At 37.8% G+C, this 16,318-nt stretch overlaps 2 protein-coding genes across 7 annotated transcripts; one reads left to right on the top strand and one right to left on the bottom strand.

Moving 5' to 3' along the window:
* Positions 1-261: 261 nt before the first annotated feature.
* Positions 262-3,574, top strand: LSH2 (LIGHT-DEPENDENT SHORT HYPOCOTYLS-like protein (DUF640)). Its single transcript, XM_021955427.2, has 2 exons — positions 262-1,748; positions 2,793-3,574. The coding sequence occupies exon 1, from the start codon at positions 1,066-1,068 to the stop codon at positions 1,720-1,722; it is 657 nt and encodes a 218-aa protein (XP_021811119.1). The 5' UTR covers positions 262-1,065; the 3' UTR covers positions 1,723-1,748; positions 2,793-3,574.
* A 2,154-nt stretch (positions 3,575-5,728) lies between these two features.
* PKDM7D (Transcription factor jumonji (jmj) family protein / zinc finger (C5HC2 type) family protein) lies at positions 5,729-14,896 on the bottom strand. 6 transcript variants are annotated; one of them, XM_021955290.2, is made up of 13 exons: positions 14,710-14,896; positions 14,133-14,192; positions 13,141-13,667; positions 12,957-13,028; positions 12,692-12,769; positions 12,083-12,601; positions 11,658-11,882; positions 11,006-11,167; positions 9,787-10,155; positions 8,139-9,453; positions 7,922-8,025; positions 6,984-7,181; positions 5,729-6,636 (listed from the first exon to the last, which is right to left on the bottom strand). In XM_021955290.2, exons 3-13 carry the CDS (start codon positions 13,447-13,449, stop codon positions 6,304-6,306), a joined length of 3,684 nt encoding a protein of 1,227 aa, XP_021810982.1. In that variant the 5' UTR covers positions 13,450-13,667; positions 14,133-14,192; positions 14,710-14,896; the 3' UTR covers positions 5,729-6,303. The 6 variants fall into 6 exon arrangements, with proteins under 6 accessions (XP_021810982.1, XP_021810980.1, XP_021810981.1 ...); XM_021955288.2 differs by lacking the exon at positions 14,710-14,896 and adding an exon at positions 14,426-14,696; XM_021955289.2 differs by lacking the exon at positions 14,710-14,896 and adding an exon at positions 14,430-14,696.
* Positions 14,897-16,318: the final 1,422 nt, after the last annotated feature.

The following is a 16,318-nucleotide window of genomic DNA, read 5'->3' as shown; positions in this document are numbered from 1 at the left end:
TTCACTTGTTTTTTGGTTTTACTGACAAATTAATCTCGCCCTCAAATTAAAGAAAAAATTATTTGTTATTTTGAAGAGAAGGAAATACTGGGTTATGGGTGTGGTTGCACGCGCATAAGAAGGGGTTGGTGGTTAAAAATGTCATTGTGGCAATGGTCACCATCAAGGTCTGGCCGATGCTGCCTAACTTGTCCTATTAACGCAAAACACTTTTCCTGTTCACTTTACTTCTTCTCTCCTCTCTTCTCTGTTAACTTTATTTCAACTCTTAGTCCTTAAACAGACTGAAACCTTTCATGACTCTTCTTCAGTCTTTAGCTTCACCCACTGCCCTCACTGAACCACTCTGTCCTCTCTGTCTCTCCCTCTTCCTCCTCCAACAATTAATGTCTTAACTATCTCAGTTGCTCCCTCCCTCTCTCTCTCTCTCTCTCTCTCTCTCTCTCCCCAATGGTTAAGTGCTTTGCCTTTTTGTTTCCCTCAAAATAAAAATATGATATGAAGATCTTCCTTCTTACAAATCATGATGCACCCAATCTAACTGCAGTCTTCCAAGATTTCTTCTTCCACCACCAGACTGTTACTCAAAACTAAGTTTTCCCCAAACATACCTTTACCTTGATTCCTTCTATTTTCTCTTCTTAAATCTTCTCTATTTTTCTTTTGGCTTAACAAATCCAAATTAGTTATAAGTTCCAAAGTCCAAAACCCCTTTTCTTTTCTTCTAATATCTCCTCTCTCTCTCTCTCTCTCTCCGACAAATTATATTTATGGAAGCCATGCAAAGTCTAGCATTTATCTTCTTGTGGGCATGTTAATAAGTCCCTCCTTCATCCCTCATTTGCACTTTAAAACAGCTCAAGTGAGAAAGGAATATACACTCTTCAAAACATCCTCTCTCTCTCTCTCTCTCTCTCTCTCTCTACCATTATTCTCATTCATAAGGAGCTAGCTAGTCAACAAGAAAGAGAAACCCTAAAAGGAGAAGATCAGAAAGACTAATTGGTCCAACATCCACAACAAATCTCACCCTGCAAGGACCAAAATCTCACCTTTCATTCCACAATGGACATAGTTTCAGAGCCAATCACCAAGAATCCCCCCATCACCTTTGAAACCCCCATAATCAACAGCTCCACAAGTTCCATGATCACTCCATCATCCTCAGCAATATCTCCAGCCACAACCGCCGACTCCGTTTCAACTCCAACTCCAAGCCGCTATGAAAACCAAAAGCGGCGCGACTGGAACACCTTCTGCCAGTACCTCCGGAACCACAGGCCTCCGCTGTCTTTGCCGATGTGCAGCGGGGCCCATGTTCTGGAGTTCCTCCGGTATCTGGATCAGTTTGGCAAGACCAAGATCCACAACCAGACCTGCCCCTTCTTCGGCCTCCCCAACCCACCAGCGCCCTGCCCCTGCCCGCTCCGGCAGGCCTGGGGTAGCCTCGATGCCCTCATCGGCCGCCTTAGAGCGGCTTATGAGGAGCACGGAGGGAGGCCGGAGGCCAACCCCTTTGGAGCGAGAGCTGTGAGGCTCTACTTGCGTGATGTTCGTGATTTCCAGGCCAAGGCAAGAGGGGTGAGTTATGAGAAGAAGAGGAAGAGGCCCAACAACAACAACAATAATAGTAATAACAATAAGCCAAAACCAAACATGAATGCCATGCTCATCGCAAGTAGTGCTGCTTCTTCAACAACAACAACAACAACTACAAGTTAATTAGTGGTCAGTCAGGCTCTGTGAGGGTATATTTCTCTCCCCTATCCTCTCTACTTTTGTTCCTTTTTACCTCGCACAAAAAAGGAAAGATCTTATGAACTCTTTTGTGATATGTTGATGAAATGTTGAAGTGCTTTTTTTCTGTGTCTGAAAAAAAAACACCTATAGTTTTGGGGTTTGGGCCTCTTGGACCTTGGCCCTTTTCTTCTGATCTGGCTGGGGTATCTAGCTTTCTAGCTAGCTCTGAAACTGAATGATGAAATTATTACTCTCTCTGGAGAGTGAGAGTGTAGGGGAAAATGGCATCGGATGAGCTGTGGGTGGCAGTGTATTTACTCGCTAGCAAAGTAGGTTGCAGATATTATGATATGATTGTACTTGAAGCACAATATGAGATCATCATCAATGAATTAATAGTAGACTGTTTGCATTATTATTTACTTGTCTTCTTTTCTCTTTATAGATCATGTGTCTGTCTCCCATTATCAATCAAATTAAACCCCATTGACATCACATATGCCTCCTCCTCGCAAAGTACTATTCATATGGTTTAATTAGCATTAGCTTGCTGCTATCATAAAATGTGATTTCCATTTTGGTATATATAATTAAAACATGAAACACGAAACACAATTAGATAATCAAGCTCAAATTAATCCATCTCTCTCTCTCTCTCTCTCTCTCTCTCCCCACCACCACCACAACCACCACACACGCACATATATAATTATATAATAGTCATGAAATTAAGGAAATCATCATGCATGATTCATGAATGAGAGATAATTGTACAAGTGAAAAGCTCACGAGAGAGAGAAAGAGAGAGACTAGTCACTATATATCGTCAAATCTGGTTAGGTCGTATTAGTTTAAAGATAATCTTATTAGATCTATAATTAGGCAAAAAGACAAAGCCTAGATTATCTTCGCTGTGATTGATGCCAGCTAAAAGACAAATGTTGAAAGGAATTTAATAAAATGATATTTTGAAGATTTCATACTTTTATTTCTAATCCACCTGGACAATAATGCTTTAAATTAATCAATTGTTGTTTTTCCATGGATGGTAGGCCGATGTTGGGTTCTTCTGGCTGGCTGTATCTGATATTGCTATGTCACCTTTCAAGGGTTTATTATCTTTTCAATCTTTAAGAGGCAAACTTTCGAAACCAGAAGTCGACATTTTATGTCCGTGTTTCTGTGTGTGTTTTAAACTTCTTATGTCTGCTTAGAGATTCAATTGATTCTTATGGGAATTAGTTTGGTTTAAGATCAGAAAAACAATTGAGTTTTGTTTGTTTGATTAAAAGATGAGATGCTTTAAACCAAATGGCAACCATTAATACACAATTCAGCTTTGTTTCGTTACTTTTACTGTTGAGAAATTTTACACCAAGGAAGGACCGCTGAATTTTGAGTATTATCTATGCATTTTGCCTTTGGGGCCGCTTCAGAATTTTGCATAAACCAGTAGCCAGCTACGTATGTTGATGTATATGTATTTGGATTTGAGGTTCGTTAATTTGTTCCCAACCAAATGAATTACGGCATAAATATTTCTTAATACAGGATTTTTTGGTTGAAGAATATTAGTCTCTAATCTGAATGGTGCATTGTTGTAGTAGGACTATGTTGCATTTATATATCTTTCATACAATAAGTATGTAACACTCATAAACTTTCATGGTGCACTATATCTGGAACCTCACTCATAAACTTTCATGGTGTATTATATCTGGATCCTCACACTTCAGTTGTGTAAACTATAGATTGTTCCTTATATCATTCTCTCTCTTTCCTCTCCCTCTCCACCTCTCTTCCTCCGTGAAGTTCATGGATGCATGTATATCTTTGGTTTTGTATTCACTTTTTTTCCCTCATGCAATGCGAATAGGTTTAATTGACTTTGTGAATGCTGCTGGAGTATTTTTTGTGAAGTTCATGCCTTATTTATTTGGATCGACAAACATGACATCCTCCGTTTCTCTTCCCGTTCCTATATATGTATCATCTCCTTTTCAAATCTTGAACCATTATTCTAACTCAGTCAATAAGTTCCCGTGGTTAATTATTGATCTTTCTCAACATATTAGTGTTGAAACGAAATGGTAATTGTGATAACAGTGATGTCTGTATGGGAAAATAAAATTGAAAAACAACTCCTTCGTCTAAACTTCGCGCATAAGAGTATACAAACCCATTCAAAATATTTGTCAAAAATCAAAACAGTCTACTATAGGTATAGCATTCCCACCAGGGTTACAAAACTGGGTTGTTATAATTTTAATGCACTTTACCACATGGCACTTGGGTCTCATCGTTGACCGGAGCAGATCAATTTTTACGACTCTTATGAGCATGAGAAGAAGAACCAAGAGCTAGCTCTAGTCTCTTTTGTTTATGTGGTTTTTCTCTTCGAGTTTCCAGAATTGGTTAAAAGTTCAGATTGAGGGTTTCATGGAACTGCATGCATGCTTTTGTGTTGAGAAGAAGAAACTTGTAATCGTGATTAATTTGGTGCAACTAAACTGCAATGCTTGACGCTCTGTTATAAATGAAATCATGGTCTAAATTTAAAGAGACCTAGGATTTGAAGAGTACATGAGATGAAGTAGCTAATTGATAACATATACCAATATCAACAACATGCATATTTATATATATAGCTCTTTCTAACTAGGAATTGGTTCTGATTTCTAACTAGGATTGTGGTGTTGTAGTTTGTTCTCATTTGTTCATTTCAAAAGAATAAATGAAGTTGGAATGAAAGAAAAGTCTCCATCGTTCTTATCAGATTTTGTTTTTCTTTGCTACACAAGTACTCTCCACCCATCATCTCAGTTATGGTGGTAATGGTACTATGGAATATCTGCTGTTTCGGCATGGCCCCAATGTACTCGGTTTAATAGTAAACCAGTGTTATGTTTGAGTTTGATTATATTTAATTAATTAGTGATTAGCAATTTACTAGTACAAAGCGTGATAGGCGAGCCGGAGGAAGACACGAATCAAAAGCTTTAGGTGTGTGCTGTGAGGTGAGGGTAGTAGGTCCTAACTGGCGCAACAATCCAAGCAGGCCGTACAATGGGAGATGAAGAATCAAAAGATCCCGCAATCGTCGGACTCAGGTGGCCGACACGTGCACATTGCCTGGTGGTCCCCACCCCAACCAAGCGCGTGCTCCCACGTGTACACTTGTGTTGCGTGTCAGTAAATAACGTGCTATTATCGGGATTTTCCTTACCTTATATCATCTCCGATGAATTGTTTAAACGATAGTCTAAACTGTTTAAAATTAATCTAATCTATAAAGAGGAGGGCTCCAACTTAAGTGCAAAGCCACGAGCTCACTTCCTATCTACAAAAAACTCAGAGAATAGTTTAAAAAACCTCCTCTCTCTTTAACGTATGATAACAAATCCTAGCCTAGTACCCACGTGGGCGAGTTGAGACGGTTGGATTGGGATTCCGTACGAGGAAGGGGGGGTGAATTTTTTAATTATTAATTATTTCCCTGTTTGGGTCTGAATTGGTTTGCTATTTAAGGGTTTTGGGTGTTTTGGGGGACGCAGAATCACTGGAGTCGACTCGAGTCTCGGAGTCAGATATATATCCATAACATAACCATGTGATCTTTTGCCTGAATGTTTTTTTTTTTTGGTCAATGCTTTTGCCTGAATGTTGAATATTGAATTACTTGAGACTTGGACTTGGACTTGGACTTGTGGGGACCATCGACTTCATTGGCTCATTTTTTGGTTGCCCTTTAATTAGATTTAGAAAAGTGGGGGACTTGGGCACTTGGGCGTTTGATCAAATCAATTTTATTGGACAAGGAATGGAATGGAATGTCTTAGAAATTTGTATTAATCTCCTAATAATAATACAAATAGAAATATATTATAATATTAATGACTTTGAGCTTGTGGGGTTCGAGGCCAATGTCACCAATCACCATACAACTTACAAGTTAGAAAGCATGGCCCACTCATGTTTGATTGAGAGCTTGTTGGGTTGGGTTGGGTTGGGTTGGGTTGGGGTAGGAGCCATACCAGCTGAATATTATAAAAGACTGAGGGCACCAAAGATTGGTACATATATTCAGGGCTGGCTGGCTAGCCTGGCAAGATTTACATATACGAATTGGGTTCTCTTCAAATTTATGAGATAAAGGAAGTAAAAGATACGCTCAACCACCATACATGATGCATCTTCCGTTGTGAATACTCTTCTTGGCCACAAACAAAAACAGGAGCGGTGGGGGAAATTGGTACATTTGCCTTTCCCCCCAACTACACCAAATCAGAAAAATTGGTGTTATCCATCGTACACTTCCTAAGTTAACTTCTTCCCTGCTACAAGCAGCAGAGAATACGATTGAAGAACAGCCTTTTCTTCCCCTTACCCCTCTCGCTTTCTTCTCTTTTTTTCTTTCTTTTTCTAGCATAAAGAATGAGCAGGTTGAGTAAGATGTACATGCAACCTGAAAATCAGGAACGCAGAATTTACATTAGTCAAAAACTGGCAGAGCAAGTTTAGACTCTAATCCTTGTTTTGTGATTGTGAAACCAATGAATTGAATCATGTGGAACGACTATGAATCTCTTCATTAAGAAGCCGTGTCACTAGGCCTCGACCAGCAGTTTGCTGATTGTCACTTAAAATTCTGTACAGTGAGTTTAATTCTTCTAGGTTAGCCTTCTTCAATAGGCCTCTCAGTGTTGTATCAACTCCAGTGGGGACAAGATCATTGTTGGGAGCCTCTTCATCATTTCTTTCCTTTGACATTTTATTGCAATTTTCACTACTTTCTCCGGATTGAGGTTTTTGTAGAATCTGTACTTGAGGTCGGGAGTAGGGACGAGAGTCCCAGTATTCGGAACAGACACGATTTCGATCCAATGCCTCTATGGCCTGTTCAAGAAAACAAAAATCGAGAAACGCTTAGCCTTAAAAAAGAATAAATCTACTAGTAAATAAACATGAATGAAGCTCAAAATTAATAATTCAAGCAATGACACGAAAGCCATACTATGAAGGTTCTAGTCCAAGGTCCAGCATTAAAGCTTCAATTATAAAAAATAAATAAATATATATATAATCCATGAAATGAGGAAGTAAACCAGAGGAACTGGGAAAATGAATCTATAAAAAGCAAGATCACGCATTTTAAATATAGAAGTCCAAATCAACATGAGTCGGATCATAAAGAGGTATTTGGCAATAGTGAGAAGTAATTCTCAGTTCTTTGGTAGATTTACCTGTACAATAGCTGGTGAAGTAAACCCAAACATTTCAAAGCCATCAAGACTTCCAGGTGGCTGCAAAGGAGGAAGGTTCATTCTTCCCAATTTATGTTGCCTAGTGATTTCTTGATTGACTCTCTCTCGCACCATTTCCCAGCATCTGCCAGCTGAGTTATGTATGAAAACCTCACTGGGACAGTGCTCCAAAGAAACCTTAAGGGGGGAGAAAAATAACAGAATGTATCAGATAAATTATAAACACTTGTGTTTACAATATGAAGATACATACAGCTTTCTCTTTTATCACCACTACTTAAATATTGTTTTGCCCGGAGTTCAGGGGAGCTGTAGAAAAAGAGTTCTTATATGCCCGGAGTTTTCTATATGCATATAAACATTAGGAGCTATCTCATTTCACTTGTATTTGTCACTAGAGGCATCTTAAAGGATGAATTCTTTCTTTGACGAAAATCAATTAACTCATATCCTAGGTAAAACATTCAAAATGAGCTACAATAATATACTGATAGAAGAACCGTGGAAATCATAAGATGCATGGAAAGCAGCATCATTCCATGCTGACTATGGAATATCTCAGCATTTCAATAAATATCCTTCTTGCATTACTTTGTCACATTAACACACAGTCCAAACAACTTTAGGAAGGAAAACAATTAAACTCTCCTGAAACTCCCCATTATCTTTTTCTTTTTCTTAGCCAAAAAAATTATCCAATATTTTGAAAGATGAAAAAGTAGAAAAGAAAAAACCAATTTCCTAGACCTTTGTCTGATTTCACTAAGAGAACATGAGCTGGCAGGAGGCTATGAACAAGCAATTGAGCAGATCGTAAAAATACACCGGTAACTTCTTTACAGAAAATAACTCAAGACTGAACATGAACTGAATAGGAATAAAAATATTTTACTGCACCAAAGGAAAATTCCTAGTACCTTGAACAGTGGTCCAGCCTGCCCAGCATCCAGTACTTCTGAAACATAATAACACATAACAGTTGGATCCAGAACACTCATGTGCCTAACCCGGCTCCTAAATCCTGTATCAAGCAGAATTAACAAGATTACATGAATGCGGGTCGTAACTTCTCTTTTGGGACAATATCTCAATTGCATAAGTCCCAACTAACAAGATAATGCAAATGCAGCATACCTTTTGGAAAAATGGCCTGGCTGTTACACCATGACTTTCCAGAGAGCACAACTCCAAATTCCAGAGGCTCAACAATGCAGGAGATCCTCCGCACTACCTTTGCTATTCGGGGACCCTTCTGGCGAAAGTATCTGTCCAAATTGTTTTGGCAGGATGACAGGCTTCCAGTTGTAGTTCTTACATAGTCCACTAAATTTGTGTCAGCATTTGTTCCTACCTTTTCATGTCTGTCCTCGTTCTCATGTTTTACACTGCTACATGGCTGTGAATGCTGTGGGTCACTCCTGGAATTAGCAACTTTGTGTGCACTGATGTCGCTAGTGTTTGAACCACATTCTGCCTTAATAGAAACAAACTTGACAGGAAGGTTAGGTGGATTAGATCCTAATTGTCCACCATTATCCTGTTCATCTTTCACAAGCACAGAATGAGATGAAAAATCTTTTTTTTCTCCACTAGGTAAGCTGAAAACTTTTTCACCCATCACTGCTGCATCAGTCCCTGGTGTATTTAAGATTGGTTCTTTCTCAAAATTAGAAGGGCTCACTTTTCCATCAGAACCCACCAATCTATTAGAAAGTTCTAACTGGGTAGCTAAACATATCTCTTTAGAAGGTAGCTCCTTTGGTTCATCTCCTTCATCATCACTAAGAAGTATAACATTCTCAACTGAAGTCATCTTCATCCCAGATTTCATTGCATCCGAGTTCATAGCATATGATGTGTCTTCTTGAGACAACTGGCAAACCTGCATTCTCGACTTGGAAGTGTTAAAAATTGATTCTTCCCTCTTCATATTTTGTTGTGAAGAAATCTCACCAGTGATCCCAGTTGGATTTATAGGACTCTGTTTAGAGATTTCTGTTCCTAGCGGATCTTTAAAGCAAGTGCTTTGTGGCTGTGAGCTAACCTCTTTAAGTACAGCATCTCTGGAGGAATAAGATAAGTTACCAACTTTCATATTGTCTTTTGCAATATAAGAACTTAGTGCCAGCCCAAGATCCAGTCTAGCCCATCTGTATACTGCACTCAACTTTCCGTCCAATGCCTCAAGAAGGATGTTTAATTCATCCATGTCATAACGAAAGAGGAAAAATTTGGCGCTCCAAGCACATGAACAAAATTTCTTTGCATGATTTAAGCACGCATATCTATCTGGGGAACAATGATGACAACCAGCTGCTGACAGATGCAAATCAAAAAAGCATATGCTGCATTCCCTCTCACTGGTGGCATCAAAATTGTTATCCATCTTCAATGCCTGTGAAGAACTGCAAAGGAATTCCCTCCTCACACGCTCCATCTCAACACGTGCCTAGGTAAGAAAATTTTAGAATGTCAGAGGAAAAGATGTTGACATTTAAGTTATATAATGTATGAATATTTGTTGGTAAAATTGCCAGCTCAGCAATCAGATTTCCTGAATTATAGAATATTTTTTTTGTTTATAAGTCCTGTAGTATCACCCCTTATTGCATTGCATTGCAAACTGGATTAATTCCCAACTTTTATTTTTTGCATTCAACTTTTGGAAACAAATTAGGAATTACCAATTACCTCCAACACTGAATTATTATTTTTCCAAATTATATTCCATTCTGCAAATTTGGAGTCCAAGTCAACACAAGAACGAGAAAGCAGATTTTACCTTGAGTGCTTTAGCTAAGATCCCATCCTTTCCACAGAAATCTTTCCATCTTAAGTTATCTGAACTGTTCTTCTTCAGTAAATTGAGTTCCCAATGTGCTCTCACCGCTTCCCTTGCCGCCCCAAGCAACAATTTATCATGGGAAATGGATGTCTTTCGTCCCTGCTCCTGGTATAGCTCTATAGCAATCTGCCCATGGGGCAACCAATCAACAGGAGCTACGTTAACTGCCTCGGCACAATTGAAACCACAGTTGAACCCTGAATGGTATGCTCGAGGAAAGGTCAAAACAAACTCTCCTGGATTCTGACAACATCTATACACAGGTACCCCCTCAGATTTCAGTATGGAGGGGGAAAGCTGTGTGACCTGCATGAATAAACAGAGAAAATGACAAGGGTCATGACCACACAAAGAAAACAGAATCTGACAAGGTTCATGGCCTCACAGATAATCTGACTTAACATAATTATAGGAGAAACCCTGCATTTGTGACTTGTAAAATAATACACCTAGTACTTGCATGTGCAATCTAGGTTATGAATCAATATTCCAATATACAGACAATTAGAGAGGATATAGAAGATCCATAAAGAAAAGAGAAAAGAACAAGACAATAAACACGATCCATAATTCATGAATAGTTTCGAGTCCATCTTATGTTGCAAAGAAATGGTGGCACATAACTCAAACTATCCATCTCCTAAGCAAAAGATGTTCACCGAGTCTTCAATATGAAATAATTTATTCTATAATTGCATGACATTACAAGCGAGTTAGATGCCTCCAAGCTGCACCAGAGATATGTTTGCCTCCCAAAATAGCCAATGAAGGTTACATCCTGATTAGGTACGGCTCTTAGGGATATATTTGTCATATATTGACCCTTCAGTCTGTATTTAAAAACAATGCTAGATCACATCTTAAAAATGCCATGAGATAGAGAACTTTTGTAAGTAAAATTACTTATCGGAAACCTCAAGTGATGATTAAAAAAAGAAAAACAAGTAGTCAACAGCACAGAAGACTGGAAAAAGAAATCATGGGGGTGGTGATTATGTAATCAATTTAGTTCAGAATCGAGAATATATTTGGCTTCAGAGTTTTGGTTGGATTCTTGCTTTACATGTCCAAACAACACATGAGCAAGTGCACCAAAAGCCACAATTATTAAACATCAAACAACACAGTAGCACAGACCAAGAGCTGTCGCACTCACCAACTTATGAAGCAAGTCAGGTTGTTCTTCAAATAGGCCAGGGAGGTGCTTTCTCATTGCCTCTTCAAATTTAACGGCATCGCTACCAGGGATACCATACCACAACTTTGGAGCACCCCAATGCATATAATTTAAAGAGTACAAGTGGTGATCTTCAACATGCTGTCTCAGAAATAAAAGAAAAAGAAATAAGGAATCAGCAGTCAATGACATGTCTCACATATACACGAGCTAAGGCCTCATGCAAAAGTATGGAATACTTTGTCTGGATGAAAATGAATGCAGGCATTGCTTTCGAATGAACATTCAAGTTTAGGAATCAATAAACAGAATGATCTCAAGTTCCCAACATCTTAAGGTTTGAAACGCTACACTGTTCGTCACTTGCAAACATGTCTTAATATAAATCCAGTTGACAGGATGGGCAATAAAATGAAAACCAGAAAAGTGGAAACAACTTTTCTGGTTGTGAATCTTCACACCCGACATACATGCTCAATATGTGGTTTTTCACATCCCACATAATACATGGCAGACTCGTGCTATCACATGCACTAAGCAAGCATGGGTTTGACTATTTTAAGAGTGATAGTGAAAGTATGCAATTATGCTTAGATGATTAATCTATTGCAAGGAAAAAAGATTGTCTTACCCAGCAGAAAGAAGAAAAGCACATCCCTACGTATAACCATGGCACCAGAACACCAGATATATCACTGCTTTCATAAGAAAGAACAGATCCAGGAAGTCTAGGAAAGTTGTTCAAATTCCAGCCTGATTTTCTGTACTGCTCTTCTGAAGCAAAACCATCCTTACTGGACATCTTGGGAAAACCACTACCGAAAACTCCAGTTTCCAAATCAGCCCCATATAGAACCTAGAGCAGATCAGGAGCACCATGGTTAGGGTAATTTATCTTTAGCCTCAACAAAATGGTTAAGGCTACAATGCACCCTCACACCAAGCAATCATTTGCACGTGTGCAAGAGCACATATGTAACCGAGCCCCGGGTGGGAGGGGACGAATTATTTTAAAGCTACAAAAGCTGGTATTTGTATAAATTTCTTGAGTCGTACCTCAATTTCTTCAGTAGGTCTCTCTACCATCCGCCAATATTCACCCTCAATATTTTCCACAGATGGCTCCCAGCCCTCTTTAAGTTTAGACAAGTTACCTCCTATATCAGTAATGTGTTCATTCTTGCTGAAGTATTGGGTCTTGAAGTCATCAGCGTATCTTTCAAATGTTTCTAGAGTCAACTCTGGACCAGGTTCAAACCCAAACCTTTCAGCCTCACAATATCCATCATCCCCAGACCCTCTGCCACCACTTGGACAATCAGCCCCCATTCGTGTGCATCTTCTCCTTTTCTTCCTCATATGATTATGGTTTTTCGGAATCTTTCTCATTGAATCTCGATTCTGCAGTTTGTCAACTCTCTGGACTCGAGTAGCAAATTTAGAGGTCTCCCAAACATCCTTTTCCTTGAGAGGACAGGGAGGTCTCCAAGAAGAGGGAGGAACAATGCGACAAATACCATATGGTTCAGCTTTTGCACGTATGCTCGCTATATAGTTCAATGTATCATTGAACTCCTGAAATTAGTTAACAAGTAACATGAGTAAGAATAGGTCAACAAACTTGGAAACTGTAACAAATTAAATCCCACTAGTAACAAGATGCACCTCTTCGGTTGGTTTGAAGACAGGAGCATCCTGAAGGTCGGGCCTTTGACCATCCTCCGGATGCCATCTTGCAGAAACCTGTTCCAGGATTCAATAATCAATTCTATAACTTTGTAGATGTATGTGAAAAATTCAAAAGCCCAAACGGTTTCTCAATTCATGAGGGTAAGGTGTGAAGAATATAATTATGATAAAGGATTACACTGGAACCAAACCAGAGTAAATAGAAGGGTGTGAATAAAGTGCGTGAATTTTGAAGAGTAACCTTTTGGCAATTACTACACTGTGGACATCCGCGTATAACCCCCTTGGGAAGAAGAGAATTTAGAGCAAAATTCTGCAAGAACAATTGTATATGAGACAACATGTACAAGTATAGGAGATTTCACAGAGAAATGGCATATGAAATTATTAAAAACCAAGAACTCAGAGGAGCACTGAAACACTACTTGTTCTAGTAGCTCAGAGTTAAACTCATCCTCTGGCTTGTTATCATGTTGCCGATGGTTTATCCATGGTCTGCGTCGGAGAGACCTCTTTGCAACCTCATCAGTGGCAATGTTAGTCTCCATCTGAACTGACTGTGATTCAGAAGCACCAACAGTCTCTGAGCAACTAATTCTGTTTTCACTATCTTGTTTCTCACTTTCATTTACCCTTTTTAAGCTGAAAGATGTGAATGACTCAAATCCGGGTGGAACTGAAGGAAACTCATCGTTATCTTCTTTTATGCAAACTCTCATGAGTTCTGTCCCCATACTATCGTGAATATTTTGATTGATAGAAGTCTCCAAACTGCTTGTATACGTGGAAAGATTCAATCTAATGTAGAACAGAAGTAGGATGATCCCTTATCTTCTGCTTTATGAACTTCAATATTATGAAAGCTGCTGTTTGTATCTCACTGCCAGACAGCTCAATTTGGAGAAGCAATTCAAATACTCCAGGTATCTTAGTAGCAAAATAAAAGTTTTGTCTGCAAAATCCCAAAAAAAAAAAAAAAAATTGAAGCTGTAAGATCATATCTTAGCAGTCAAAATGATCTTGCAGCTGAATATAAGATTTAGCAGCTCCATTATATTATTTTTCATTTTTCATTCAGCCATTTATTTTCATCATTCTAGCTCTCTAACGACATATATGATCCTACATCCTCAAGATCTCATACCATAATCACAAATCATTCATTCACAATACACAAAGAGGTTCATGAATGCATACAAAAATTATGTCACGAACAAACATACTGATAAGCTCATTACATTTCAAAAACTAATTGAAATTCTTTTAACTGAATTAAAATATACTAATATATCAAAACAGTGACGAAAAACACAAAGCATTTTTATGTAGCATCAGGCAAATTTACAGAGAGGGATAAGATTGCTCCAAAAGTCAAATCAGACGAATTTAATTTAATTTCAATGAAATTAGGGCTTACATCGTGTTGATCCAAGAGTCTGAAATTTCCACTGAACTAAATCCAGCTAAACTTCATTCCCTACACCCAGATTTTGAAGAAACCAAATCAATTCAATCAAATTGATTCCAAAAATTAACGAAAAAAAAAAAGAACTAAACCACAATTTCAAATCCCAAAAAAAACGAAACACCTGTGAATCTGATTGAACAGATCTAAACCCTAACCCTAATTCTAACCAAGACGACCGGACACAGAAAAGGCACAGAAACATAAACAATTTTGCTACAGAAGAATTGGTCAGAGATGGGTACCCACAAACGCGTAAATGACAAACAAGGCCAACCTTTCAAACCACCTTGAAAATCATCTGAGATATATGCAAAATCCAGAACTGTGGGTAAGGGTAAATCTGGAAAAAAAAATTATTGAAACTTTGAATATGTGTAATTTGGAGAATCGAATTGGGGCTAAATTTCCAAAGTTGTAGGGAACCCTAACCCTAAGCTTCAAACAAAAGGTGAGAAAAAACGTACATAAAACTTGTAACAATTGATCCAGTTGCGTTTAATGTATTTGCTTGGTACAAAATCAATACCTTTTTATTAAAGCTGACTAACAGATGATATAATAACAGTTGGGATAATAATGTCTGCTGTTTTGGCCTGTTTGGGATTCTAAAAAATATCAAGGGAGACAAAAGCTTGGATTGTAAATTTTGTTTTTGCAAAACAATTTTTGTTTTTTTGGGAAGTGAAATTTTGTGATATTGTTGATGAATTTTGGATAAATACGGTTTTGATTAACTAGTTAGTATAAAAAAGTGGGCACTCTTCTTTTTTATTTGTTTTATTTTCTTTTCCGCGAGAAATTGATGAGATTTTGGAGGTCTTACTCTTCTTACCTGAGTTGAGTTTGGTTGGTCGGTTGCTTTGGAATTGCGTGTTGAAAACATGCGAGGTTTTTATCAAAATAACAAATTCGATGGGCGGACTTGGAAATAACAAGTTGTTTCTCGGAAGGAATGTAAATGTTATAGTGATTACAGGTCTAAGTAGAAAGAAAGAACTTGCATGTAATGGGTATCATATATACTTTTTTTTTATACATGTCTCCTTTCATGTGACTTATTATGTGAATACAAAAAACGGGAGATACAATATAGTATAAGTAAGGGTTTTTTGTTTTTTGTTTTTACTCTAAGAGGCTCTATTCCTTCTTTGATGGACCAGATTGGACATTTAATTCAATTCAATTGAACCAAATGAGGCCTCTTAGTATCAGTAATAACCTGATATGTGCCTAGTATTAGCGTTTTTCCCATCAACAATGGTGAAGGGATTTCAAATTTGAATCCCTTCCAATATTTCACAATCATGTCTTCCTACCCTAGCTTTGTGGAAGAGAGAGCCTTCAAAGACTTTAAGTAGAATTAAGTAAATCACTTATGGATAGTTAAATTTCAAACCTTTGAATTAAATAGGATAAGTAGTTTATTAAACTTTGCAAGACATATGACTTTTATATATAGTTTAGAGTAAGACAAAAGACATTGCCCATGATGGTAGCCAAAAGGTAATAACAAAAAATAAAAATAAAACTTTTGATATTGTTTTGGGTAAGAGTCTAGAGAATAAATAAAATTGTTTCTTTCTGTTTACGACACATACAATACAAGCATTTGCCGTCCATCCATTGGTGATTGATTATTGGCTGGCCACTCCAATGACTTCCTCACCCAGTCAAGCCCGCTGTCTATTCATCATCACTTACAGAGATTACTGCAGTGTATATATAAATATCACAAAATGAAAATGAAAAACACGTAAAAATTAAGTGCATTTGTCACATGTGAACCAACTTGGGTGACCTTGCTGCAATTATAAATTAAGTAGGAATCAAATTGCTTTCAACTGTGATAGGAATAAAGGGATGAATTTGGGGTAAAATTATATCTATAAACTTTTTGTTTCGTTTGGTACAAGGGAACAAATATTTGAATTCTAAAATTTCATCCACCCTCATTACTTTTACGGATTTTAATTTTAATTCTTTTTTAAAATTTTGATACAAACGATATTGAGAGAAGTTGAATATATATACTGCACAAGTAAGCTCTATTGTAATTGTTGTATGTGTATAGTTTTTTGCTGAAAATATAATCCCCTCTCTCTCTCTCTCTCTCTCTCTCTCTCTCTCTCTCATAA

Source organism: Prunus avium, chromosome 6 (assembly GCF_965620075.1).
Source record: "Prunus avium chromosome 6, drPruAviu1.hap1.1, whole genome shotgun sequence".
Classification (NCBI taxonomy): Eukaryota; Viridiplantae; Streptophyta; class Magnoliopsida; order Rosales; family Rosaceae; genus Prunus; species Prunus avium.
This window is presented reverse-complemented; position numbering and strand designations above follow the sequence as displayed.